A 25,226-nucleotide genomic window follows, 5' to 3' on the forward strand; every position below is an offset into this window, starting at 1 on the left:
TATTCACATTCAAATAACCATCTGCACTACTTTAATTAATCAGGATTAATCAAGTGCAGATGAAAATCTTTACCGCTCTCTTTCTTTTCACTTTCTATTCAGCTGTGAGCATAGATACAACAAAGTTGCGGAACTATTTTAATCGTCACAAAGAATGTGAGGTTGCAGGCATGAGGAGTGCTAATTTGTTCCTTTGTGACAATGGGAAACCCATTAAAATTCTGCCTGCATTGGGCTCTCTGACCTCCCCGCTGTGTGTGAAAATAACACTCAGCTGCCCGCAATTCATGCTGCTCTCGAAAATGTGTCCAGCAGCATACAAACAGCTTCACAGGTACAGGCAGGCAGATGTGGCTCCTCTCTGATAGTTTGATGAGTCATTTTCTTGACATGCTACACAATACCTTTTCTTTACTAATTCTGAATTCCCTTTTCTTTTTTTTTTAACTCTTGAATAATATAATGTACTCGTAGATGACTCATTATTTTGTGCCACAGAGCGTGAACGCTTGAGATGACTGAACACTGTTTACTTCTCAATGACATGCATGAATGAGTGACTGCAGTAAAAAGACAAGAAACCTTTCTCCTTCTCCTTCAGGTAGGCTGACACCAGGTCATGAAGGAACATGATGAGCTCAGCGTCCATCGTTACACAGATGTGATCTGTGAATTCTGTCACCACGCTGCACTCCACCTTGGGTTTGCTGTTGGCGTCTAGGAACCAATAAAAGGAGAACAGTTAAAACAGTAGCAGAAGATAAGTTGAGCTTAAAAACAGGGAGAGAAAAGACTTCAACAGAGGTAGAGCTGCGTTAGTTTACCTGTTAGAGAGGGTTCATCGGGGTCTTGTACGTGAATGGATTTGAAGTCGAGCTGCATTCTGGGAAGGGCGAAGATAGTCTCTGTTTCGTGGTTGTAGCTGGAGTTGCTGCGGAAGCTGCTCAGCAGACTCGAGCTTTTAGCAGCGACTCCGCTCTCCAGGTTGTTGGCTTCAACGTTCCTCAGCAAGTTCAACTCTGACACGAGAGATAAAACGTGTCAAAACCTCTTTTGTGTTCAAGGTCACCCCTCACACTGCTCTGCTTTGTTAAATACTATCTGTACCTGTTGTACATTTAAGATAAAAGGCGGCGGTTCAAAGCTTTCTTTTTTTTTAGGCAGAGTTGTCTGAAGTTGAGAAAGCTCAAAGTTTTAAATGTTACAACAATGAAGTCAATGAAGCTTTCCACTAGATAGATCTAATGCATTAGCCCTTCATTCACAAAGTTACTTTTCCAGAGAAGTGTTGATTCAACTTTATGGTCATCTTATAAATGCTGTTTATAATATTTATTCTACATTTTTATCAATTAGGGTCATTAAATACACAACATAAATGTATTGTTACCTTCGTTCCTCATGGCAGTGACGTAGTTGAACCACTCTTTAACAGTTGCGACTCCGTGTGGAGGGTTTTCGTGTCTCCTGCGGGTTATTTTGGTTATAGTGGCCATCGGGCTTTCGAGTGCACCGCAGGGTTTGGTCACCATGGTGTTGTGACCGAGATGGAAATCCAGTGTTTGCACAATGTAGGTAGAATCATCGTTGGAGCCTGGGTGGAACAAAAAACAAATGTCAGTTACTGAAATAGGATTTATAAAGTCAAACACCAATGTAGAAATCTTTTTTATAGTCTTAAATCTATCTTTTATAACATAAAAACCCCTTAAAAATGAACCCTTTTGTCTCACCGTCCTCCCAAATCTTCTGTGCCTCCGTCCAGAAGGCGATGTTGGGCTCTTCCAAGTGGAACAGGGCCCATGATTTGGAGCGGAAGTTGGGTCCGTGGAAACAGGCCAGGGTCATGTGATTGCCGTGGAGGCTCATCGAACCGCCCAGCTGCACCGCGTCCTCGGGCAGCGGCATCTGGAAGAGCGAGATGTGGCAGCCGGCGATTACCTTCAGCACCCCGGGCCAGTGGCGGTGATGGGCTGCATCCATGTCTGCGTGACAAAGACGGTTATGTGAGACACAAAGTGAGGAGCGGGGGGCCTGGGTGTGGGCAGACGAATCGATTCTGACTGGAACATGAGGCTTGTTGCTGCTGGTAACAGGATCTGTTTTTGTGTATTTTTAGTTTTCTACCCTCAAACACCCTCTAGTCTTTGAAAATGAAGGCTGATTTTTGTTTGTTTTTAATTATCTTATGAGTATGTTTGATTACATCCAGTTGTTGAACCACCTTGTTAACTGTTTAAAAGAGTAGTATACAAATGAGGCTTATTAGAATTACAAATCATCTCACTTCCTATAAGCAGCAGGAGTCTTCATTAAACATTTCATCCAACAGTATAGAAAAAAAAAAGGGCACACTTACAAAGCTCTGCACCTCCCTTGTCTGTGTTGATGACGGGGGTTTTGGGGGGCAGGTAGGGCCCGGGGCCCCAGGTGGACAGTGCCCGCTTGCTGGTGTCGAACTGCTGAGTGAAAAACTCCTGCAGCTTCATGCCGATCTTGATGAGGTCTGGTGTGGTGGAGCGTGAAATGATCACCTGGAAAATGTCCCACTGCAAGTCTCCGTGGACGAAGATCTCACTGGAAAGAGAGAGAAAGAAGAAAAGTGGGGGAGAGATGAAGAAACAGGGGAGACAGATGGTACAAAAAGAGACAGAATCAGTGTGTGTAAAGAAGATCACATCAGCCTGAATGACCATAATGCAGCAGTAGGATTTAGCGTGATGTGTTTGGTTTTCTTCTGCCGACATAAATTGGTACCTTTTCTCTGATAGGCTGGTGTCGACGGTGCACAGGTTGACCTTCCATTCGTCCTGGAGCTGCAGGTCAGCGTTACTGAACACTCCCATCAGGATGCTGGAGCCCATGTAGTCCACTCGAGCCTCTGTGGAGCCCATGGTGATCTGGATTTTATGGCTGGGTTGCTGGTTTGGATGTTCAGAGATGTGGGCTAGAAAACAAACAGTAGGTGGTTATCACTGCAGCAGAGTGACCACTTCACTTCCATAGTAAACATAGTAGACTAGAGTGAAACTTGAACCTAAGTGATGCAGTTAAGAAAACATATTCAGGGAGAAAAGAATATTTAAACTGAACTAGATTTTAAGAATCCATATTTTTGGGCCAAAGTACGAGATGATATACCACATTGAAACAAAACTAAAAAATGTGTAAAATGGTACGTTTGTAAAATGGTACGAAAAAAAAGCATTTAAATAGCAACAGTCTGCTTCTGCTGAGCTCAGTATATCTTCAACATTTCATCATCTTCTGCATACAGGTGCAGCTGGTGCCCCGTGTGAGGCGGACTATAGGGTGTATGATTGACTCAGTATTCGTTAAGATCAGCATATTCATGCACTGCAGTATTTCACTAGTTGAGAAATGATCCAATTTAAAATGAGGAGGCAGTTTAGCTTCATTATTTAAAAAACGTTCATGACTTTCATGAATTGTAGAACTTTAACTTACTTTAAAAGTAATGTCAGGCTTATTCAAACTTAAATCTTTCACTTTCTACATATTTTAAGTGCTGCAAAACACAGTTAAACAATCATCAGGAGTTAACAGTACAATCTGCTACATGAAGTAGAATTGTAATGATTACACACAAAACTGCAGGAGGTGGAATAACATGAATACATACATAGACATTAATTTAGCTTGAAAGAAAGATGCATTTATATTCAATTTACAAATGTATAAAATGACACAGTAGATTTAAACCAACCAAATATAACACATTTATAATATATATGGAGCATATATTTGCATTACAAGTGTAAAGTAATGAGAGTGAGATGTGAAAGTGTATACGTCTGTTTTATGGCTGCACAGTGTTGTGTGAGAACCCCGCACTGAACTCTGTCTCGGGTCCATATCTACAGTTTACACTCTGCCGGAATAAGAGTCGCTAACGAGTTGCAGAAAAACACCAGATGTCTGGAGAAGTCGACGCTCTGTTTACTTACAGACCATCTCCAGGGTGTTCACATCTATATTGCCACCCACCACCCCGCCCTTTGAGTCGAGCTTGGAGCGGCCGAGGCCCACGGACATGCTGATCTCTCGGTCCCGGTTGCTGCCCACGGACAGGCGGCCCTGACTCTTCAGTCCGCTGGTCGTCCAGCTGCAGGGGGCAAACACAACTATGAGCGCTCCTGAAAAACACTCCTGAATAATGTAGAAGTGCTCTCTGTGAAACATAAATGACTCATTGCAAGGATTCGCCTAGGAATACACAGGTGAGAGGGAAGGAAAAGACCAGGCAGCCAGAAGCAATAACTCTTGATTGATGAGTCAATATGTTGGCTTTTGTGCATTTATGAACATAAGCTTGTATATCATAGTCTCAATATATGAAGTCATATCCATGTACAGATTTGAGATTTCTTTATAAATGTTTTGTCGATTTGTGCACTCTGAACATAAAGGCCACACCACAAATCTTTACTCTTCTCACTCAGTAAAGCCTGTATGGATGATCACATGATCTGAAATCAATTGTTGCTTAAAAAAAAAACCCAGAACACTGCATGAATGTTTTTACGCTCAAAAAATATTCTGAAAACTTAAATCATTTAAACAGCTGGAGAGGTCTATCCTGAACTGGTGAGGAACAGGCAGGAGACGTGTGTTGCCCACACATTTCCTTCTGAACGTGAATGTTTTTAAGTTCATGATGAACCTGAGCTCATAAAAACAGTACTGCCTTAGTTATGAGTGTGTTGTGTTTGTCACTGTTTCAGCAGCATTTACTCTAATTCTACCTCAAGTAGGAGGTGAAAGCTTTAACCACTGCACCTCTGGTGATCAGTAACATACAACAGTGTAAAAGAGATGAACTGAGCCCATAAGAGTGGGCGATAAAGGAGCATAAAGAGCATATAGACTATCAGATATATAAAAAGGAGGGAGAAAGTGCATGTTGCCAGAAGCGTGGGTCTACAACACAACGCTTGCAAGCTACCAGTGGCTCACAGAAGGTGCAAAGATTATGTACATAAATTTAACACCTGACCTACCATGAATCCTCCATTCAATGGAAAGAAATTACATAAAAGTTGTATATTGTGATGGCCTGAGTTATACAATCCTAACCCAGGCTGTACTGGTTGCAAAACAAGCCCATACAATAGTGCATCTGCAAGCACTGCTCTCTCAATACACTACACACTTACGCAAATGCAAATTAACCTAAATAAATAAAGTCTGAAATTATTTTATTCTCAGTAGAAAATGTAACATTTTAAGAAATGTCTGCATTAAAACACATTTCAATAACATTACTAACAAGAAATGTGTTTTGTTTTTGTTTTCATAATCTTCCTTCAGTGGATGTTTATGATGTCTAGTTATTACGAATATGCATTCAGGCTTATTATTGTTGCTATGGTGGTTGCTATGGATGCTGCTGTCACTGAAACCATGTAACTTACATGTTTGAATCATTGTCTTTGCATTGTATAGTTAACTGAGCTGTCATGTTATTTGTGTTGTTTATGTAACAGTTTGATGTTCTTTCCATTAAAAAAAAAAAAAAAAGATATCAGAGAGCTACAGAGATGAACTGAATCTGAAATCCAGAATTTGAAGATTGGCTGACTGGAGGACCTGCACAGACGTATTTTCCTCTCACCATGTGAATGTTTTCTTTTTAATGATATCTTTACCATTTCTCAACACAAAAACAAGCCAAGAGGATGGAAATGATAGGGACGTCTGTTTGTGTATAAATATTTATCAGCTGTTGTATCTTCTGTTAGAGCGCATTTGGAGTTTTCAGTCATCAGGGATAAACAGAAAAAAAAGTGAATAAAATAGATGCTTTCTTGAAATAACAGGTAATTTATCATAAATTTAGCAACTAATGTATGTGTCAAATACATAATCATTTCAGATATTGCTATGGAAATAAGTGCAGTATCTATCTACTACTTTTTAGTTAATCATTTACATTAAGAAATGCAGAAAAAACATACGTATTATTTCCCATGACGTTGCTCATGTTCATTTGGACTGTGAGCTGTTTCAAGTTGATGGCAAACACAACCAGCGTCTCCCATGGCGTTCCCTGCGGACCTGCCGCTTTGCCGTTTTTACCGAACGAAGGAGTGGATGTTTTTGTCACCGAGTCTGGGTGAGAGAGAATAAAAATGAGTGAAAAGGTGGAGAAGGAAATCAAGTTGCATTTAGAAGAGGGACGAGTTTTAATAACCTCTTCTGGGGGCGGAGGAATCAGACACGCTCCTGGTGCGACCTGGTGCGGGGGACTTGAGGTGACCCAGGCCGCCCGGAGACATGTTGCTTCCGGTGGAGTGCTCGGAGAAGACGTTGGGCGACTGGGGCATGTGCTGCGTCCCGGTGCTGCCGTCCCAGGTCCTCCAGTAGGCTTTCCGGCTGGACTCGGGGGACAGATGCTGAGTGATGTTTTCGGCCGAGTCCGGGGTGGCGGGGCCAGAGGCTGCGGCAAGGTAAAGGTTGAGGGGATGTAAGTAAAGGACAGACTTGCAAATGTCAACATGGAACAGAGGGAGGAAATGTTGGCTGAAGGAAGGTCAGCGAGATGGGATATTAAAATTGAACACAAGCTAAACCCCCCCCCCCCCCCCCCTCCATCCCCCCCATCCCCTCCTTGGTTAGGAGATAGATGAAGCCTCATGTTAAAAAGAATGGTTTACTTCTTTTCTGCATACAGTTAAAACATTTTCCTTCTTTTTTTTAATCCACGTTAGTAAGCTTATCTTAAAGAGCATGTTAGTATTATTCTGCTTTTTACAAACTTCTATTACTACTTTCATACAAAGTCTGTTGCTGTTATTTTTTTGGACAAATTCAGCTAAGCCTGTTACTTTCTACAAAACAACAGAATGGTGTAAACATACCGTGCTAATACAACATTTAACAAACCAACCCTACCGCAGTCCAAAGCCACAAAGCGCATAAAAAGATCACCTGGCAGGTTGATGGTCTGGTCTCCGAGGAAGAGGCGCCTGGCGATACTTCGGCGGTACCAAGCTCTGGGGAAGGCCAGGATCTCGCTCAGTCGTCTCATGTCGTACTTGAAGGAAGCCGAGCCAATATCACACACGGCTGAGGAGGCAGGATTACATTTGATCATACAGACACGCCTTTAAAATGTTATAAGCACATTGGTTGCTCCTTAAAACAAAAAGAGGCGTTTGTGCAACCTGACAATCAAAGATTAAACGGGTGAATTTTTCATTCCATTATGCTCTCTAGTGTCATTTCTATGATAGTAAGATATCCCATTCATGAGCACACGCACTCGTTGCAACATGTATATTTCATGGAGCTGATGTAAACTTCTAAGACTGCACCTGATAATATATTTAACATCTTCCTACGCTGAATGTATTTATAAGGTTTGCTTATGTGTCACTTCAAATGTCCTGGCTGTGAAGCTGATTAAAGAGGCAAAGTTGGAAACAACTTGTGAAAAATATAAAAAAACACAAAAATCAAGTCAATACTGTGACATTCTACTTCTTGGAGATTCTTTTTGGCATCAATACAGAATTTTTTTTTGTTTTTTTTTTAAAACTATCCATGAACAATCGTCAAAAGCCTCTAAGGAAGTGAAGTTGTTTACATGATGTTGATAGTCTAATCTCGCCTGTGACTTAATCTGATGCCACTGAGCCATCAGCTGACATCTGTTGCTCCCAATGATGGATATTAAGTCAAATTGAAAGCACATAGCTGCAAAAATGTAACTTTACTACTCTTATATGTGTCCCATAAGATAAGTGAAATTTCTGCTATGAAACGCATTGCTTAGTACTAATTTATACTTTACTTCTGCTGGGAATTTATCACATTATCGGACTTTCCACTCAACTGAAACAAACTTTTATAAAAATCCATTCAGCTCTTCTAGAAAGTTCAAAACTAAAAATGAACCTTTTAGTAATGGGCACATCTCTCTGGGCTGACAGCTTACCTGAAATGTTGATGAGGGTGGTGTCCATTTTGCCTCCTTTGCCAGGAATGAAGCTTTCAATGAATGTGGGGCCTCCGGTGCGTCTCATCCTGGATAAGCTGACCTTCACAAACTCCAGGTTGATACTTAGAGAGTCTTTCCTTCCTGTCACTGAGGACGGCTCCTCATCTACTGTACCTTCAGGGAAAAATTAATGGTGACCATAATGATTATTACGCTTCCATCTAATTTGAATCTTGGAGGCCTCTCATACATTAATAACTAGATGATACTGCACCACATTTGCATAAAGCATGAGGTCATGATTTAATCTAAATGATGTCTGTACATTTTTATCTTAAAGAAATCATATCCATAGTAAAGTCCTCATCAGTGGGAACATTTGACACTAATAATTGTCACGAAGCACATGAGAATATCACAACTGGCTTCCCCTCTTCCTCTTCCCTTTCCATACCTAATGGACCTGGTCCCGGAGGCAATCCTGTGACAGCAGATTTCTGCTTTCCGGCGCCATAGGGGTGGAAGACATAGAGGGAGAAGTCAGACATGCAGGCAGTGAAGCTGAGGCCTGAGGAGTTACTGGGGGGCCCGGTGAGGTCCGACTGGCTGCTGCTGTGGCGGCTCCTGCCCAGAGGGCTCCCCAACAGCGGAGATGCTGGAAGGAGACAGAGGAGGAGGATAAAACACAGAGGGGGTAGGAAAAGGCAGTCACATACAGGAGGCACAAACTAATTAAAATACTTTTGTTGTCCTTTATTAACAGCAGAGGAAACAACATGAATCAGTCCACTGAGGTACAGTGGCCTGCATGTGACACAAAGGATAATGTCACATTTTCATAATAGCTAACTATAGCAGAGATTCAAATGAAGGGTTAATACATCACGGTGCATAATAATGCAATAATGTAATATTAATACTGTGCTTTTCCTGTTTGGAGAACAGACTGTACATCTACTGTACATGTGGTTGAACTAAATAAAACATAAGAGACTGAGATTCAGTATAATGTACTGTTTCTATAGTGAGGAAAGGAACTACGAAAAACAACAAAAGGAACAGAAGACCTTTCATGATCTGACAAAAAGACAGACTAGAGGGAAAAGTAATGAATACAACTGAACAAACTGTGAGTGTTGTTAAACCACACGAGGCCAAGACACTGCATGCACAGCAGATACGTGCTGAGAGGCTTTCAAAGATTCCGACAGGGAACTTTTTTTGCAGCTCCTCATGTGAATGTACAGCTGCACGTATGTAGAAGAAAATGCTCAGCGAAGCTCTACAGACCTTTGCTCGGAGGAGGTTTGGGGATATGCTGTCCCGGCGGAGTGGAGGAGGGCGGGTGTGATCCCTCGGTAGGGTGGGTTCCTGTCGGGGTCTCCAGTTCTCCACGGTTGGAAGAGAAGACCAGGTCTAAAGAGGGCAGTTTGAGCATACACTCCACTCTGGACATCGGCAGGCAGCTGAAGCGGATCTGAGAGGGCTGGAAACACAGATACAGATGATGTTACAGTCTGAGTTTCCCACTTCACAGAGACTAATGCAATATTCAAGTTACATGATTTAAAAAGGTAAATATGCTCCGGATGAAGTCAAGTGTAAGAACTGTAGCTGAGGTGTGAATTAGCTGAGTACCTGGACTCTGACGTAGACAACCACATCCACAGGGAAGGAGGAGTAGGCCGATGTAGAGGAAGAAACCAGGGAGGTGGTAGATTCTTCCAGTGGCTCCACCGTATCAAATTGACCCATATCCTCTTCCTGGGAAGCCACAGCTAATGGAGGAACACAAAGAAACAGTGTGAATGACAAATACACAACTATGTCTGGATGTACCAAGTCCTCAATGAACAGAGCAGATGGTGCATCACATGTGACTGCACCAAACAAACCTGTGTAGTTTCTGTCCACGGGAGTGATGGGAATAGTCTCCAGTGCTTTCTCCAGAAAGTCCAGCAAACAGGGGCTGATGACCATTTCCTCCGGTAGAGTCTGGAGGGCAACCCAGGCGTACAGCTTGGCCGTCTTTACACCTCCACTCCCCTTACCTTTGGCTGCAAAAACACAAAACACACGAGAGTTAAAAGCACCAGAAGGCTGCACTTGATGAAAGTTCATTTCTTAGACTATAAACAAAGGGGAATCATATCAGCAGTCGCTTTTTTAAAAAATGTCTTAGGCGCAGTGTCTTTTCCTCTGTGCAGTGCATCAATATGCATGAGCCCGTTTGATCAAAAGGTGCCTTCTGGATTCATGCCTTAAAATAAAAAAAGATCAAATCACATGCATTTGATTCGTGGGATCCGCGTGAAGATGTAAATCGTCAAAGAGCGGAGAGGCGTGGCGCTGTGGTGTCGGTGATTACGGATGGTGCTAGGGCATGCAATTAAGGATGAGGGAATGCTCAGTACCTGATGGAATAGGTGGGGGCGGGGGAGGTAGGAGCGAGTTAGTCTTGCTTTGGACTGCATTGGGAGGGTTTGGAGGGCCGTTATCTTTCATACCATACAGCTTCGACTCTTTGGAGAGAGTGCGAGGGAGGGAGGATCCGCGCGAGGCGTTGGGCGACTCCGTCTTCAGGGTCTTGGAGTTGTAGTGCAACTGGATAGAAAGAGAAAAATTAAAGAATTCAACGTAAATGCAGAGTAGAGACTTTGTAGGTGATGTGGATGCTGAGGGAGATGCTGACCTTAACGTCTACTCCTGGAATGTAGAAGACTGTGGTCTCCTGATCATTGGATTTGGTCTGCAGGGAAGAGGGACATTTCTTGCCAGCTAGGAGGTGAGTGGTGGAAGTGTAGGTGGGCTGCAGCTTCTTCTTCTTGGGAGGAGACTCCTGGTCCAGACTCCTGAGGCTGCGCTCACAGCTCCTACAAAAGAACAGTGTTGTCATATAAGAAGGTGTGCTTATGCCTGGTTGTAGAAAGTGTGTTGCCAACACAGCTGTTCCAGTGACAGCATCAAACTTTAACTGGCCAATCACTGAAGAGTATTTAAGAATGTAGAGTCCGAGTTCAAATTTTTTCAGAAGTAAATGTTCTTATAAAGGCTTAAGAAGTAGTTTTCAGATGCTTTTCATCACACCTTCTGAAGGAAATGTCCTCGTGCTCAGGTTGCTGAGTGGTGGGGTGAAGGACACACTTCCCGCTGTCGATCTCCACACGTACATCCAGCTCAAAGTCGATGTTCCTTTCAGTTGCCGGGCCACTGAAGCTGCGACCGGCGGCCGTACTTGGCCAGCGCTCGCTGAACAGCTGACTCACAGCGGAAAAGCCTGACGACTTCCTATGAGACGGTTGGCTGAGGAGACGGAGCGACAAGATTGTTAAGAATGAAAGCTGAAAACTGTGACGCCTCAATTAAAGCAGAGAATTTAAATCATAAAAGCAAAGCTTTCATGCAGTTATAATGTGAGATTTATGGTGCTTCCTTTCATCCAACATTCATCACAAGAATGCTTAAGTAAGCAAAAGCTGGGCGGATAAAAAAGAACAACTCACATAGGCCTTCGGTAGCTTGGTGGTCTCTCGCGCTCAAACTCGTCCTCCTTTTCAGAGTCTTCAGAGGAGGACCAGGACAGTTCATCACGCCTGTCGTCGTGCTGGAAGGGAATTGTGGATGAGAAGACAGCAGGGGTGCAAGGGGCACTGAAAACCTGGCCGTCGATAACGGATGAAGAATGAAGATGATGGTGATGAAGAGGATGAGATGGCTCATCGATGGTGATTGACAAGAGGTCCATCTCTGATTCTTCAGGAAACTTCAGAGAAGGGTAGAGAAACAAACTCAGGACAGATGTGATGTCGGCATAAATCCCTCTCTATTTAGAGACATCAATCCAGTAACTCATGGAGATGATGTCTTAAGTAGAAAGTTAGCCAAGAAATTTAAGCTTTGAAGGAGATAGTGTTCTACTGATTGGATCATGCTCATTATAAAGTATTTTCTCTTCGTCATACGTGACATTTAACCTTTAAATAAATGCTAAAATCAAATATTGACGGACAGTTTAGATGTCTGGTTTTTGACGACATGTCCAATGACAGAACACTACCAGCCTGCAACTGCTCTCAGAGGAGCTGAGAGGTCATGCACTTTCTGTAAAAGAGGAATAAAAGAGAGACAAGGACAGAGATGAGGACGACATGAAACCCTGACAGGAGAAAAGATGAAACACACTCTCAAAGAGGGTGACAATGGAGCACCCTTATCTGAACAAGAATGTGAGAAAAGCCCTTTAGTCAGCAGTAAGATTCAGATTCCCCCAATGCAACTATTGACAGTGACTGACTGCTCCTCGACATCCATCAGTGTTTGCCAAGTTTATCTGAAACTAATCTGGACACAAGATCTGTTCCAATGACCATCTAAAACCACCTGCATGGTCTTATTCCAATCACAGACTTTTTTTCTAATAACTCTGTGGCCAAGCCAAGTACGTGGGTGGTAAAAGGCAAACCACCACAGAGAGAGATTGACAAGTGAGGCGAATGCAGTAAACACAGCCTTAAGCAGAGTCAGTCTAGGTCTGTCATTGTTTAAGAGTGATGATTAGAGGAACTGTGTAGGGAAAGATTTCTGATCATTTACACCAAAGCAGGAAAATAAAGCTGCAGACAATCGACATTCAAACGGTGCTGGATGAAAATAAACCCCAGAAAAAACCTTCATTGATTCATAAAGTGTTTTTTTTTTTTATTACTGAATGAAATGTTGGATTTTTCGGAGCACATTTTTGTCACTTGATTAATTTTTCATCTGTTATAATAGTAGTTAAAGTCTACTGACAGTGTCTAAAATGCAGCATGTAAGCAGCATTTAAACATGAATAAGTAATAAGGAAAATGTAATTTACTATGTCCTTTGTAATTAAATTAAAAAACAGTTCCCTTTACAATATGATTATGGTTGGGGGTTTCAGGATCTGGGGCGGTCTAATTAGATCATGGTAATCACACCATTTTAATATCATACACTGATGTTCATGGCACATATAAATCTCACTCCTACATATGTATTCTGTCTTATATTTTGGTATGTTTTTTGTTGTGACAGACAATAACTGACTTGGTTGAGATGCTTACCATGCAGAGTTGTTAGAAATCAGTAAATATATTAAGGCAGCTGAAGCAAAGCTGATTAGGATTTTTATGCAGTTTTCAAGACAGGATGAGCATGAATGGACTTCATAATTTATTAAAATCAAATCAAACCGTAAACTTGTAGTAGTTTTTTTTTTTTAATTATACAAATTAATTTTTGAAAACATGCTTTCAGTGAGCTTATCCAAGTAAAATCAAGGACAAGTTGTTATCTTGCATGCTGTATCTCTGTGCTTGCTGGTATGCTGTTGGTATTCATCAACAGAGAAGTAACATAGGGCTGTGGAACATACACTTTAATGTGGTCTCTGTATACATGGAAATTCTGTAAATATGCATACAGCAGGATAAATCACACAGAGCGGGATAACAGTAAATTATCATGCAAATCAACTCACACCGCTGCTCGGTATAACGTTGTTGCTTTAATATATGTTTATTGCAGAAGCTGGTATTTCATCATCCTGTTTGGACTTTGCATATTCAAAAATCCTATCAGCGCCATCAAGGTAATCACAGAGAAGAAGAGGAAACAGAAGAATTTTTGTTGGTTTTGGTTAGGTATTTTTAATTTGTTAAAATTAGAATTTCTTGAAACCGTGTACCTTGAATACCTCTCCTGGACTGACAGGTGCAAATGCAGATTCCAAGGATTGATTATTAATCTTAAATTGAACAAAAGAGTTATCAAAAAAGGAATTCATCCAAAATATACTTATAAAGTAATCCATTGAGTATACTAGCTGCAACCTCAGAGTTGCTTGGAAAATAGCACATAAAACCCCCTTTTATCATATGACATTATGAGTTGTTGTATAATGTAAATATCATGAGGTATGGAGATCATGTACACTTACAGACACATAGAAGTGGAGGATGATATGATGATTCTCTAACATAAAATGTCACACAGCTAAAAATATGTACTTTTTCATTGCCTTAACGATTGATTTGGTTATTAATTGTGTCATAAAAATACACTCCTACAGTGCAATCAAATCTATAAAAAGCTACATTATGTTATTGTGTTAAAGTTTTCTGTCTTCTAGGTTCATGAGAGATATGGAGGACATATGTTTACCGTGTCCTGGATGTTGAAGGTGACCCGGGGTCCAGGAGAGGCAACGTCCACACGCACATCTGGTAAATCATCCATATCCCCTATTCTGGAACTGAAGAAATGATCAGTGACACTAGAGAAGTGCTTAATGACATTTCTAGTATATAAATTAGCTTATACTTGGCTTCAGTATACGAGGGATGTTATTATACTTGTTAATTCAAGCACACACTATTATACAGCAGTTATTTTATTCACTATTCTCACCTCAGAGTTCATATTTTTTCCATTGCTTAAAGGTCCTAATATCATTACTACATTTATTCTGAGATATGTGCATAATTAACCAAGGATGAGCACTTTCTGGCCTCTGCTAAATTTTTATGTCCCCAGCATCCTCTTTGTAACAGGGCTAATGGGAAATGTGTTTGAAAAACACACAGAGCCAGCAGCACCGCTGTGAGACTGAGGTTACATGTTCTCTTTTATTTACAATAAATGCTGGATTAATCAACCTTAACAGTGTCATTTCCATAATAATACGACGCCGGGAGGAAAGTGGCTACTCCTGCCCTCTGTTACCTCTGTCTGTCCATCCTTTTTAGAGGCGGGCGCCCTGCTGCTGCCGAGATGCTTTTGGAGCGGTTGTAGCTTGGTTTGTAGCCAAGACCCCACTTATCTTTTAGAGAGGCCGCCTGGTGAGGAACAAACACAACGTCAGAAAAAAACAGCTCACGTAACAGTGTGAATGACACAGAAGCTCACGCTGCAGTGGTGAATACATTGCTAACTGCAGGAGGTAAAATAGATGACAATTCACCCTCATGCTGGAGCGACGGAGTTTCTTTCTGACGTCTCTCCTGATGTCGTTGACGGCGACAGACTCCAGCTGCTGATAGCGCTGGATCTCCTGGTTGATGGTTCCTTCACTGGCCCCCAGTTTCCTGTGAATAAGAACAGAGGATGTAAATAGTAACGTGATAGCACACAGACAACATTTCCCCACCAGTGATACTTTTTAAGTCAGAATAAACTAGAAAAGTGAGAAAGCAGGAATCTTACTTGAGGTCATCAATGACCTTGGCCTGCTCGTTCAGCTCTCTGATGTCAACCACCCTCTTGGTGAACTTTCTCCCGCGAGCGTCAATCACCTGGTTCCCCATCGACATCTGCCTTCTGGGGTCAACAGTCTCCTGTTGGGTCAAAATGATGTTACGAACCCAAACACTTTTATGTGGTCAGACTGAAAAAGCAGCAAACCTGCAGATCAAACCCAATACAATCTCCGCCAGGCAGTTTCTGTAAATAAAAATGCAACCCTCACAAATCAGACTCATTAAATTCGGGTTTTTGTGATTGCTATGATTCACTCAGAGTAAGTTATATGTAGTTCAAACCACACACCAGGGACACAAAGTACAAAACGCCACAAAACAGGAAACACCACCACCGCCATCACCACTGCATTCAAAGTGAAAGAGGAAAGCATCTTTGCCACAGGCAATTGTGTAATTTAGACTAATTTATTTCTTTTCACCCATCATTAGAGCTTAATGAGGAGGGCAGTGAAAGCAAATGCTAAGCGACACTATTAACTGCGCCGCTACCATGCTATTTAGCTCTAGCATAAAAACAGCGTTGCTCAGCATTTTGGAATCCACAACCCTAAATCCAGCTGAGACGTAGCACCACCTCGGAAGTGATTTTGTCAGCCCAGAGAGGAATTTAATACTGTGGGGTAGCTACATACACAGGCCCAGGAGAGAGGTCTTTGGGCCCTGGCACTGCCCGCATGGAGGCGAGGCGATGCACAGTTTAAGTAGTCTGCGGGGACAGATACACTCTGAGGCCTGGGGGTGATACCCAGGATGTGGTTTACCAGACGTTTCCTTAAGGTCAGCCGTGGGCTGAACTGGTTCTCTTGACCCTGCAAACAACGGCAGGGAAGATGGATGGACAGGTAGAAGAATGGACGACTTGGGTCAGACTTTAGCTTTTGACGCTTTGATTTTAAAAAGGTGAGCCAAGTAAGATTTCTTCACATGTATTGATGAATTATTAAATGAATAGTTCAAAATTTGGGGAAACAGGGTTATTTATATTCATTGTATATTAAATATAAAGTTACCACTAGCAGCCAGTTAGCATAAAGGACAGCTAGCCAAAATCTGTGTACCAGCACCTCTAAAACTCACTAATGAAAATGTCTCATGTGGTTTATTTCCGTGCAAAAACCATAAGAAAGAACAACAATTTGGTATTATGTGCAGAACTATTTCCTGGCTGGGTGCAGTAAATTTGGCGTCTCCATAAAGCTGCCAGGCCAAACCAAGATTTAGTCCTTTCAAATAATGCCCTGTAAAACCAAAAAGTGTTGCATTTGAGGTGCTAGTACCCACATTTTATTGTTTGGACTGAGACAGGCTAGCTGTTTACCCTCACTCTCCAGCCTTTGTGATAAGCTAAGCTAGTCGGCTAGCTGGAGCATCTTATACATTGTATAGACATTTCCCAAATATCAAACTATTCCTTTATCTTGTGACAACCAGAAGTAACAGACTCAAAAGCTCAAGTTCACTGTGTTTTTCTTTTTTAACTCTTTAAGTCTAAAGAAATGATTTTCAGATATCGTCTCAAAATTTCCTCACTGGATTCACAAAACAGGACATCTGATCTGAACTGTTGATATTTGCATATTTCTCTTAACATAACACTGTGTCATCATAAATCATCTGAAAGTGATATTTAAATAGCAACAGGATTGGCTAAATCTAGCAGTGGTGGATATACTGTTCTGTTTTTGATCTGTCTACTTCCTCTCTAAATATGAACCAACATTGACTGACCATGTGGATGGTGGGTGACATGCTGTCGGCCTCGTCCTCATCTGAAAGGTCCGCCATGGTGACGGAGTTCAGGTCAGCGATGTCGTCTATGTCCTCCTCGCCCGTGAGTGAGGTCAGCGTGTTACCCAGAGCATTGAGCCTCTTGCCGATGTTGGGGTCCATGTGAACGTCAATGCCGCACATTTTCCAAAGCACATTCAGAGTCCAGGTACCAGCACTACTGCTCTCTGTTTTGAGGAAGAAGAAAGGGTAGCAAAGGATGTGGATGAAAATGAATGCAGAGCTCTCAGGTGAGATCCATATTTTTAGGACCAGAGCTTAGTTCAAAGAACTTGCCTGCAGAAGGTTGCCCTGTAGTCCTGGAACATACTTCATATGTACCATCAGGGACTATACCTGTGAAGACCACAACAGACAAATAGGCAACATCCAATCAATGCCAGTTCTTAATTTGTACCTACTGAAGTTCCTCATAAAATATGTTTTTAAAATGCAAATATTGCCTGACATAGAGGCTACTGTGTCACTCACAGGCATTCATGACCATGTCCCCTCGGATTTCAGGCTTCCAATCGTCCCAGGAGGTCTCAAAGCCCTCGGCGAAGCGGATGCAGAAATTCTTGAAGTGGCCTTTGCTCACCAAGGACTCCGAGGAGCAGGCGGTGATCAGTGTGCTCTCGATGGTGAGGACCAGAGCTGAGCCAGTGTCAAAATCTATGCTGTGGTTGGTCTGGTTGGAGAAGCAGGGAGACGGAGATGGGTTACTCAAATCTCAGGTGAGAGGGAAAGTACATGGAAAAAAAAATCCCACTTCCATGTGTTGGTAAAAGGCAGAGTTGTTGGTAACACTTCATTCTGCTTTACTGTACATTTATGGTACTGTAATAATGGTCCACATAGATCTTTTCATTTGATTGTAAATAGGTAATACTTCAATCAATCAATATCAATGTAGACTTGTATTGCAAAGTCTGCCAATGACTACTCATTCATACTTCCACTGTACTCTGTGGACCTCTGAATGAAATGTTACCAAGCTTTTCAATTTGTTAGATTGTGTTTTATTGTCGGATGGGAGAAGATTTGCCCACATTACCTGAATTTCTAGGATTATTTCTGCTTTTGTCCTAAAATTATGGTCTAATTGTCATCCTAGTCATAACTGTAGGCAGATGAAAGCATGTTGCTTATAACAATTCAATGACCTGCCATTATGACTCAGATAACAATCAGACCACAGTTTGGAGTGATTGGTGCAGGAATCCAGGTAATTTCCAAAGATCAAATTGCAGTGCAGTATCATTAGATCTAGTGTGGGTGTTTATTCTTAGGTATAAAATTTAGTAGAATTTCATGGCAGTCTGAAAGATTGGCCTGAAAAATGTAAGTAATACAATGAACACACACTGGCATAACCTCTGTTTTAGTATGAAGTAATTACACACCCCCAAAACACCCCAGACACCAACTCAAGCTTCATTAGTTGTTATGCCAGCGTTGTGGAGGAAATCTGATTGTTAAAAGTGGTGTCACCCACTATTTCCACAAAAGAGCACTTGTGATGTAGTGTTTGTTTGTGACAGATTTCATCAAAGATTATTGATCACAGTCATTGTCATTGTCCCACAACAAGCCATCACAACAGATGTAATGAATTGTAGGTTACTTTTCGTGCATTTTTATGCCCGCCTACTGATGTGCTGGCCCCAGCTTCAGAGTGGATGCCCTCCGTAGCTGGTACTTGTCCTCTCTATGGAAATAAGTGTGACATAACAGCTGGTATATCGTGTCTCTACAGACATTCGGTAAGTATAACAAGACAACTTATATGGACCATTCATTAATATCCAGTGTTTCCCCTAGAAATGCACTATTAATGTAAAGGTCAGGTAGCAAAACTAAATTTCAGATCATCAGTCTGAGTCATTTCACATGCAAAAATACATTTTTGAAAGAATTACGTTAAGAAATGTTCTGTAATTGAAGCACTAAAATACATTTTGTTGATAAAAAAACACCACTACTGCAAATCTCTCAAACAAAAATGTCTAACTCTATTCTACTGTAATTCTAACATATGTTGCACATATGCCTTGTCATTAAAAATAGGCCAGCCAGCATATAATAATGTGGTGAATGTGAATACAATCAGAAATGGTTTGCTTTGCATTAGAAATGTAAATGATTGAGATCGTTGAGAGGAAGAATACGTGGAGGCACAGACATGTTAAGTGGTCTGCTCAGTAACAGCTAGGGTAGGGGAAACACTGATATCAAAACTGATTACAGAAGATCATCTCTTTATAGGAACATACACATTTCTCAAGGCTATTAATAAAAAGAAAAACAAATGTCATGAACACTGGTACAGCAAGTGCTGCTAAACGTCAGTGGAGATAAAGATGATCAAATGTAATATTGACAAAATCTAATAATGTGAGAAAAGAAGCCATAAATTATCTCTGCATGCTATACTTGTCTTTGGTTAAAATGAGATTCCAAATGAAAGTCTGTTTGTTTCATTACAGCTAATGAACGCTACTGACAGCATTGAAAGATGTATGTACATATTATATGCACAGAAAAAAAATGCTGCACATTTTCCACTCATGCCTAAACTCTTGTTAAAGGTTGAGCTTTCTGCTTAAATCATTTGCACTAAACATCAAAATAAATGTGGACAGTTTGAACTGAATGACCTTTAAACTAACAGATTGCAAACCTGCTATGAATATATATATATACATATATTTATATATATATATATTTACAATAAATAAACTTGGACATCTGCGCCCAGAAGTTTAGATGTAAAACTGTTTTACCAAAACTGAGAGAGTAAAACTGAGCATAGCTGATTACCTGGGATGTGTTGGTAATGGGCAGGCAGATGCCCAGGTCATTGACGGTCAGTTGGAGGAAGAGGGTGCTGAAGGCCTGGGCTGAGGTCTGCTGGATGCCTGGCAGCTTATCCACAACCTCTTTTGTGGCCATGTGGATGTCCTTGTTGAGGGCCATGCGCTGCTCATTCCAGTTGTCATATGCTGCCTTGTAATTCAGCCAGAAGAGCACAGCTGCAGGAGGAAAAACAGGTAGATAGAAAGAACTTTTAAACCTGGATGTCATGTCAGTTAGTGTTAGACACTTCAAGTAAACTGGAAGGCTCAAAACATCAATACATGTGTCAGGTTTTTGTTATTGTGTTTTTCGTGTGTGATGTGGTTTAGAGGAAAAAGTGAACTGAACCTCTGTCAAATGCCACTGGTTGGGCGAAAACAATTGGCCTGTTCAGTGTGATGAGGACAGCTTCCTTATCGGAGGAGCCGCTAATCTCCTCCTGTAGAGCATTCCGTAGACCGATCCGTGTTCGGAAGTACGCCACCTGGTGGAAGTCTGAGCCAGCTTCTTCATACACCTGTAAAGTGACATGGAGTCAGATATCCATTTATCAAAATCAAGCACGTCCTGACTTTATTAAGTCTGTATAGGAGGACTTAATGAGTTTTAAAAAATTCTGATTATTTTGACAAATAATGCGATTGCGATGCGATTGCGATGCGATTGCGATGCGATTGCGATGCGATTGCGATGCGATTGCGATGCGATTGCGATGCGATTGCGATGCGATTGCAACTTATTTCACCTGTATAACGCTCATTTGTACCTGGTGCTTGACAATCTGTCCAAGGGCCAGGTTGAGATCTACTTGACATTTCCCAAACAGTTTAAGGTAACTGCTGCTGCCACCAGGCTGAGCCTTGCATTGGATCCTGTTGGACAGCTCCAGCTCGATCAGGCCGGTCTCAAAGCGCACAGCTCGCATGGAAGGAGTGGTGGCTGTCATCTGGATTCCCTGTGAACCCAAAAAATGGCTTTCAGACAGTTCCATTCAAACTACAGTTAAAATCTATATCACATCGATCATACATCAAATCTCAAACCATTCCTGGTTTTATTACTTGAAATAATGTAAAGTTGGGTCTTAGATCACCTGGTTGCTTCTCTCGGTGCAACTGAGGTGCTTCTTGGCATTTTCACACAAAAAGAAGCTGAATTTGAGTTACCTTGAACATGAGGCTGACAGAATAAAGCAGGATTTTTGGCTTGTCTGCATCTGCTGAGGTGTCGTGTTCATTCCACAGCGGAATAGGTTGTTCTCCTCCTGCAGGCATAGGAAGTATACAAGTCAACCTCACAGGTTCCCACAGCACTTGTGAAATAGACAGCGTGTGATTTCACACTAGTGTACCTACATGTGTGAGTTCCTAATATCTGCCAAAGTTTCCCCGTTGCAACTTCTTTTCAAACCCCTGATGTGAATACTTGCCATACAATATTCTAAAACTCTCACTTCCCTCTCTGCTTGGTAATCGATCAAGCTTAGTGGGTTAAATACATTATCATCAATACTGTCGCATAAATAAACATGAGTGGATTTGTGGCAGTGCCTCGGACAAGGTTTTGTGTAGAAAACGATTGTTTTCACAATGACCTAAGTAGTAGCTGTGGACTATTGAATACTGTGGGGAACAGTCAGATGTTTAAGATAAGATTAACTGTATTGATCTGAGAGAAAACAAAGCCATTACAGCAACAAGAAAATTATATACTGTAAGCACTATAAAAAAGTGTAGTATGTTGGCCTTTATAAATGTATAAAAATGTAATATAAATATATGTAAAAATGTGTATTGGATTTTGGTACAGTACCTGACACCTTCTGAATGACCTCATTAACTTCCTTCATGAAAACCTTCTGCAGGAAGACCAGGTGGTTGAGAAGATCTGTGGTCAGGTTGTGCTCAAAAGAACCAATCTGTACACCAGAGGAGACACATAAGTGTGGATTAAAAATCAACCCTAGCTGTTCTGTTCATTCGGTTAGGTAGCTAATCAACTTTTAAAATCACTGCTCTGCCACGCTAATGTAAACCATCCTATCAGGAGCCTCCTACCTCAGCCACACAGCGCAGGTAGTTGCCTTGGAGGTAGTTTCCCTGCTTTGCCGGGAAGTCGTCGCCACCCCAGCCCTGGTCGGAGTGGCTCTCGTGGTCCTCCATGATGTACTCTCCTGACATAGTGACCGGGGGCAGGGTGAGGCTGGCTGATGGTGGCATGGTGGACATGTCCACTGGGGACACTTTTGACTGGAAGCAAAGCTTGTGGTTTGGCAACTCAAAGGTGAAACTGGTTTGTGCTCCTAGAAGAAAGAGAAGAAAGAAAAATATATATTTCAAAATGGACATTTAAAAACAGAAAGACATGGCTGAAGTATTTTTGTATAATAAGATTCATGTTTAACATATTGGAAGAGCGTAATTAAAGCTCAAGCATAGTAAAAATTAATCTGGCAGGAAAAACATGCATTCATTACTTTACACCATCATGGAAATCAAGGTCAGATCTCTTTACACACACACACACACACACACACACACACACACACACACACACACACACACACACACACACACACACACACACACACACACACACACACACACACACACACACACACACACACACACACACACACACACACACACACACACACACACACACCTGTCATGCCATGGCTCTTCATACGGCCCATTTTGTACTCTGCTTTGAGTGAGGGCAGCAGGGCAGCCCCGATGGTAATGCCATCCATCATGGCGCTGAACTTGAGGACGATGGGCTTCTTCTCCAGTCCTTCAGGAAGCTGGGGGAACTCGTTGGCCTCTACGGGGGTCTGATTGATGCTGGACGCCTTGTCAGAGGGTTGTGGGGTCGGGGTGTCCTCTCTGTTGGGAGGTTGACTGTAGGGGATGGGGGGGAAAAAAAACAACATTTGCTCACTCAATGACTGTTGGCTAATTATCTACGTGAGTGGTGAATGATGTTAACAAAAGGAGTGGATTTAGCATCCACTTCAGTAGCCAAGTGTGTTAATATGCAGAGGTTGGCAGATACTGGCTCGTTTTCCTGTGAACATTAAATCATGGAAAAATTGTTTAATATCCTAAGCACACCTACAACTCTATAAATATATTAACATAATTCAAAAATGTTACCATGGAAACAGGCCATACACAGGCTTTGAACACAGTTAACTGGCAACAGTGTGGATATACTGTGATAATCTGTCACTTATGGAAATGAAAACTTCTTGAGAGCTTTCCATTGCAAATTTAAATATAGCTACAAGTGTACAGCAGGTTAGAGTCTGTATTTCAGTAGTTTAGCAGAGCAGGCTTACCTGTTTGAAGGCTGGCGGATGAGGTCAGAGATCTGTTTTGAAAGCTGGTGGGAGCTGCGGACCATCATGCTGTGCAAAGTAGCCGGGTGCTGGGGGATGTTGATCATGATGGCCCCCACTTTGAAGACGGCGGCGTTGTTGGTCTTCAGTCCCCGCTGGGCGCTGTACAAGGCCTGAGATTTGGCAATGTTGCATTTCACCACGGTTCTGAAACACAAGGGGAAGCCTGAAGTGAGCGGGCCAGGGGGGACAGCGATGTAGTTTCTCTTCATGTGATGTCAATTAAATGTACAGTTTAAGTGGAATTACAACAAGGGGCGTCAAACAGGTGAAAAAAACACCATGCAGATTCAGGACGGCTTTCAGATTTCTGGACACGGGTAGAATGAGCAATCATGACGGTGACAGAGGTACATGTTCCACTATGAATGAATAAGGTAATGAATTGTACACTATGGCAGCCAAATGCATGGTCTTTTATGTTGGAAACAATGTGATCTTGACTCAACAGTTCCTGCATGCTACAATCTTAAGAATTTGTCGACTAAAACTGAAATATAATGCTGAAATACCACACTGGTATTTCAGCATTTTGTCAGACTGTGAAAATTATAACATTCATCAGTAAAGCTGAAAAGATTCACAAATAACGTCCTGCTTTCCCCTGAAGTCTCTGTAACCAATGAAAGTGGCTTCATATATATATATATATATATATATATATGTATATGCACACAAACACACTAAACAAGGAGAGTCCTGAGTGACCGTTCACTGAAAATATACACGTGGATGACATGTGACTCAGACAAATGAAGGAGGATGCGCGATAAGGGCAGTCGTGGTTTTGATTCACTGATGTGTGTGAGCCCTGACAGGCAGAAATAACATACAGAAACTCTTGTTTAGCTGTGCTGGTGGGAGATGTTGGGAAATCCTCCAGTCTATGCAAGAAGGTGGAAGAGAAAGGAATATATAAAAAAGAAGAAGGAGAAGAAAAGGAGAAAAAAAGTGTGAGACAGCTCAGGCTCCATTTAAAGAAAGTATTTAAAATGCTAAAGTAAGCTGAACCATCATAAAAGAACAAAGTTACGTTTAATACAATGTGGAAGAAAATACCTCAAAACAGCAGCAGAGGTTCTGCTAATATAACACACACCATCCTTCAGTCGTGACCCCACACGTTACTATTTCACATTGTTGTTGCTTATGATTCAATTAGCGTCCTTGATCTTGCACGCCATGTTACTTGGAATCAAAACAGGCGAGCAGATAAATATGCGAGTGGCAGAGCGATTATTTTTACTTACATCTGAATGTTGGCGACGGCAATTTTATACATCAATAACAACTAAACGATACAAGGCTTCTGTCTGATAAACACAAATTTAATCACGCGGACGCATTCAGAGCATATTGTATAAAAACAGGGTTAAGCTTCAGCGCTTTTATTTTCACAGAGAGAGCACCTGTTAAATAGAATGAAATGGGGAGGGGGAGGGGGAGGGGGGCAAAAGTAGAGTTTTAACTGAATCAAAACAGGGGATACATCAGCCTGTTTCAATGCATGACTACAAGGTTTCTAACCTGATTAGGATGGTTATGCTTTGAGGAAATTGCTTGCAGTAAAAAAAAAAAATAACCCAAAAAAACAGAAAATGCTGTTAAAATTACCTGGCTGGAAAAGAAGTTTGTAATTGGCTCGTGCTGTGAGTGCCAAAGCATGTGGAAAACACTTTTTGCACTACTTCACTTTAAACTCAAAAGATACTTATAAATTTGACATTAAAGTGTGCGGTGTGTTTGCTTGGTAAATCTGTGGTAATACAAAATAAATAGAGGAATATTGAATGAGAGCACCAAAAATCGTTATTAGTCATGATTTATAAAAGGTAAAATATGATTTATCAACTTCAAACTAATTAAAAGAGATACAAAAAAATTCTGCATGCAAACAACAATCTGCAAACTGTCGTTTAGACGTGGTTAGAATCAATGTAATCTGTTAAAACTG

The 25,226-nt window shown here is 41.5% G+C and overlaps 1 protein-coding gene across 5 annotated transcripts in view; it reads right to left on the reverse strand.

Moving 5' to 3' along the window:
- Nucleotides 1–25,226, reverse strand: part of kiaa1109 (KIAA1109 ortholog) — a 65,181-nt gene that overhangs the window by 2,451 nt on the left and 37,504 nt on the right. For 2 of the 5 annotated variants that reach the window (XM_053335872.1, XM_053335871.1), the window contains exons 52-87: nt 23,213–23,419; nt 22,537–22,772; nt 21,930–22,174; nt 21,685–21,790; nt 21,039–21,136; nt 20,639–20,827; nt 20,221–20,389; nt 19,837–20,048; nt 18,641–18,724; nt 17,506–17,704; nt 17,311–17,370; nt 16,975–17,201; nt 15,191–15,321; nt 14,949–15,072; nt 14,711–14,823; nt 14,150–14,240; nt 13,674–13,733; nt 11,467–11,726; nt 11,051–11,266; nt 10,656–10,836; nt 10,378–10,567; nt 9,859–10,020; nt 9,602–9,741; nt 9,254–9,449; nt 8,418–8,618; nt 7,961–8,137; nt 6,952–7,089; nt 6,215–6,460; nt 5,979–6,132; nt 3,969–4,126; nt 2,758–2,947; nt 2,360–2,577; nt 1,734–1,985; nt 1,391–1,594; nt 825–1,019; nt 583–717 (exon numbers count right to left, since the gene is read on the reverse strand). In XM_053335872.1, the coding sequence (XP_053191847.1) occupies nt 583–717; nt 825–1,019; nt 1,391–1,594; nt 1,734–1,985; nt 2,360–2,577; nt 2,758–2,947; nt 3,969–4,126; nt 5,979–6,132; nt 6,215–6,460; nt 6,952–7,089; nt 7,961–8,137; nt 8,418–8,618; nt 9,254–9,449; nt 9,602–9,741; nt 9,859–10,020; nt 10,378–10,567; nt 10,656–10,836; nt 11,051–11,266; nt 11,467–11,726; nt 13,674–13,733; nt 14,150–14,240; nt 14,711–14,823; nt 14,949–15,072; nt 15,191–15,321; nt 16,975–17,201; nt 17,311–17,370; nt 17,506–17,704; nt 18,641–18,724; nt 19,837–20,048; nt 20,221–20,389; nt 20,639–20,827; nt 21,039–21,136; nt 21,685–21,790; nt 21,930–22,174; nt 22,537–22,772; nt 23,213–23,419 (6,164 nt within the window). Of the gene's footprint in view, nt 1–582; nt 718–824; nt 1,020–1,390; nt 1,595–1,733; nt 1,986–2,359; nt 2,578–2,757; nt 2,948–3,968; nt 4,127–5,978; nt 6,133–6,214; nt 6,461–6,951; nt 7,090–7,960; nt 8,138–8,417; nt 8,619–9,253; nt 9,450–9,601; nt 9,742–9,858; nt 10,021–10,377; nt 10,568–10,655; nt 10,837–11,050; nt 11,267–11,466; nt 11,727–13,673; nt 13,734–14,149; nt 14,241–14,710; nt 14,824–14,948; nt 15,073–15,190; nt 15,322–15,878; nt 16,056–16,974; nt 17,202–17,310; nt 17,371–17,505; nt 17,705–18,640; nt 18,725–19,836; nt 20,049–20,220; nt 20,390–20,638; nt 20,828–21,038; nt 21,137–21,684; nt 21,791–21,929; nt 22,175–22,536; nt 22,773–23,212; nt 23,420–25,226 lie in introns of all 5 variants that reach the window. The other 3 variants (XM_053335875.1, XM_053335874.1, XM_053335873.1) reach the window with 3 other exon arrangements.

This window comes from Scomber japonicus, chromosome 16, assembly GCF_027409825.1.
Source record: "Scomber japonicus isolate fScoJap1 chromosome 16, fScoJap1.pri, whole genome shotgun sequence".
Taxonomy (NCBI): Eukaryota; Metazoa; Chordata; class Actinopteri; order Scombriformes; family Scombridae; genus Scomber; species Scomber japonicus.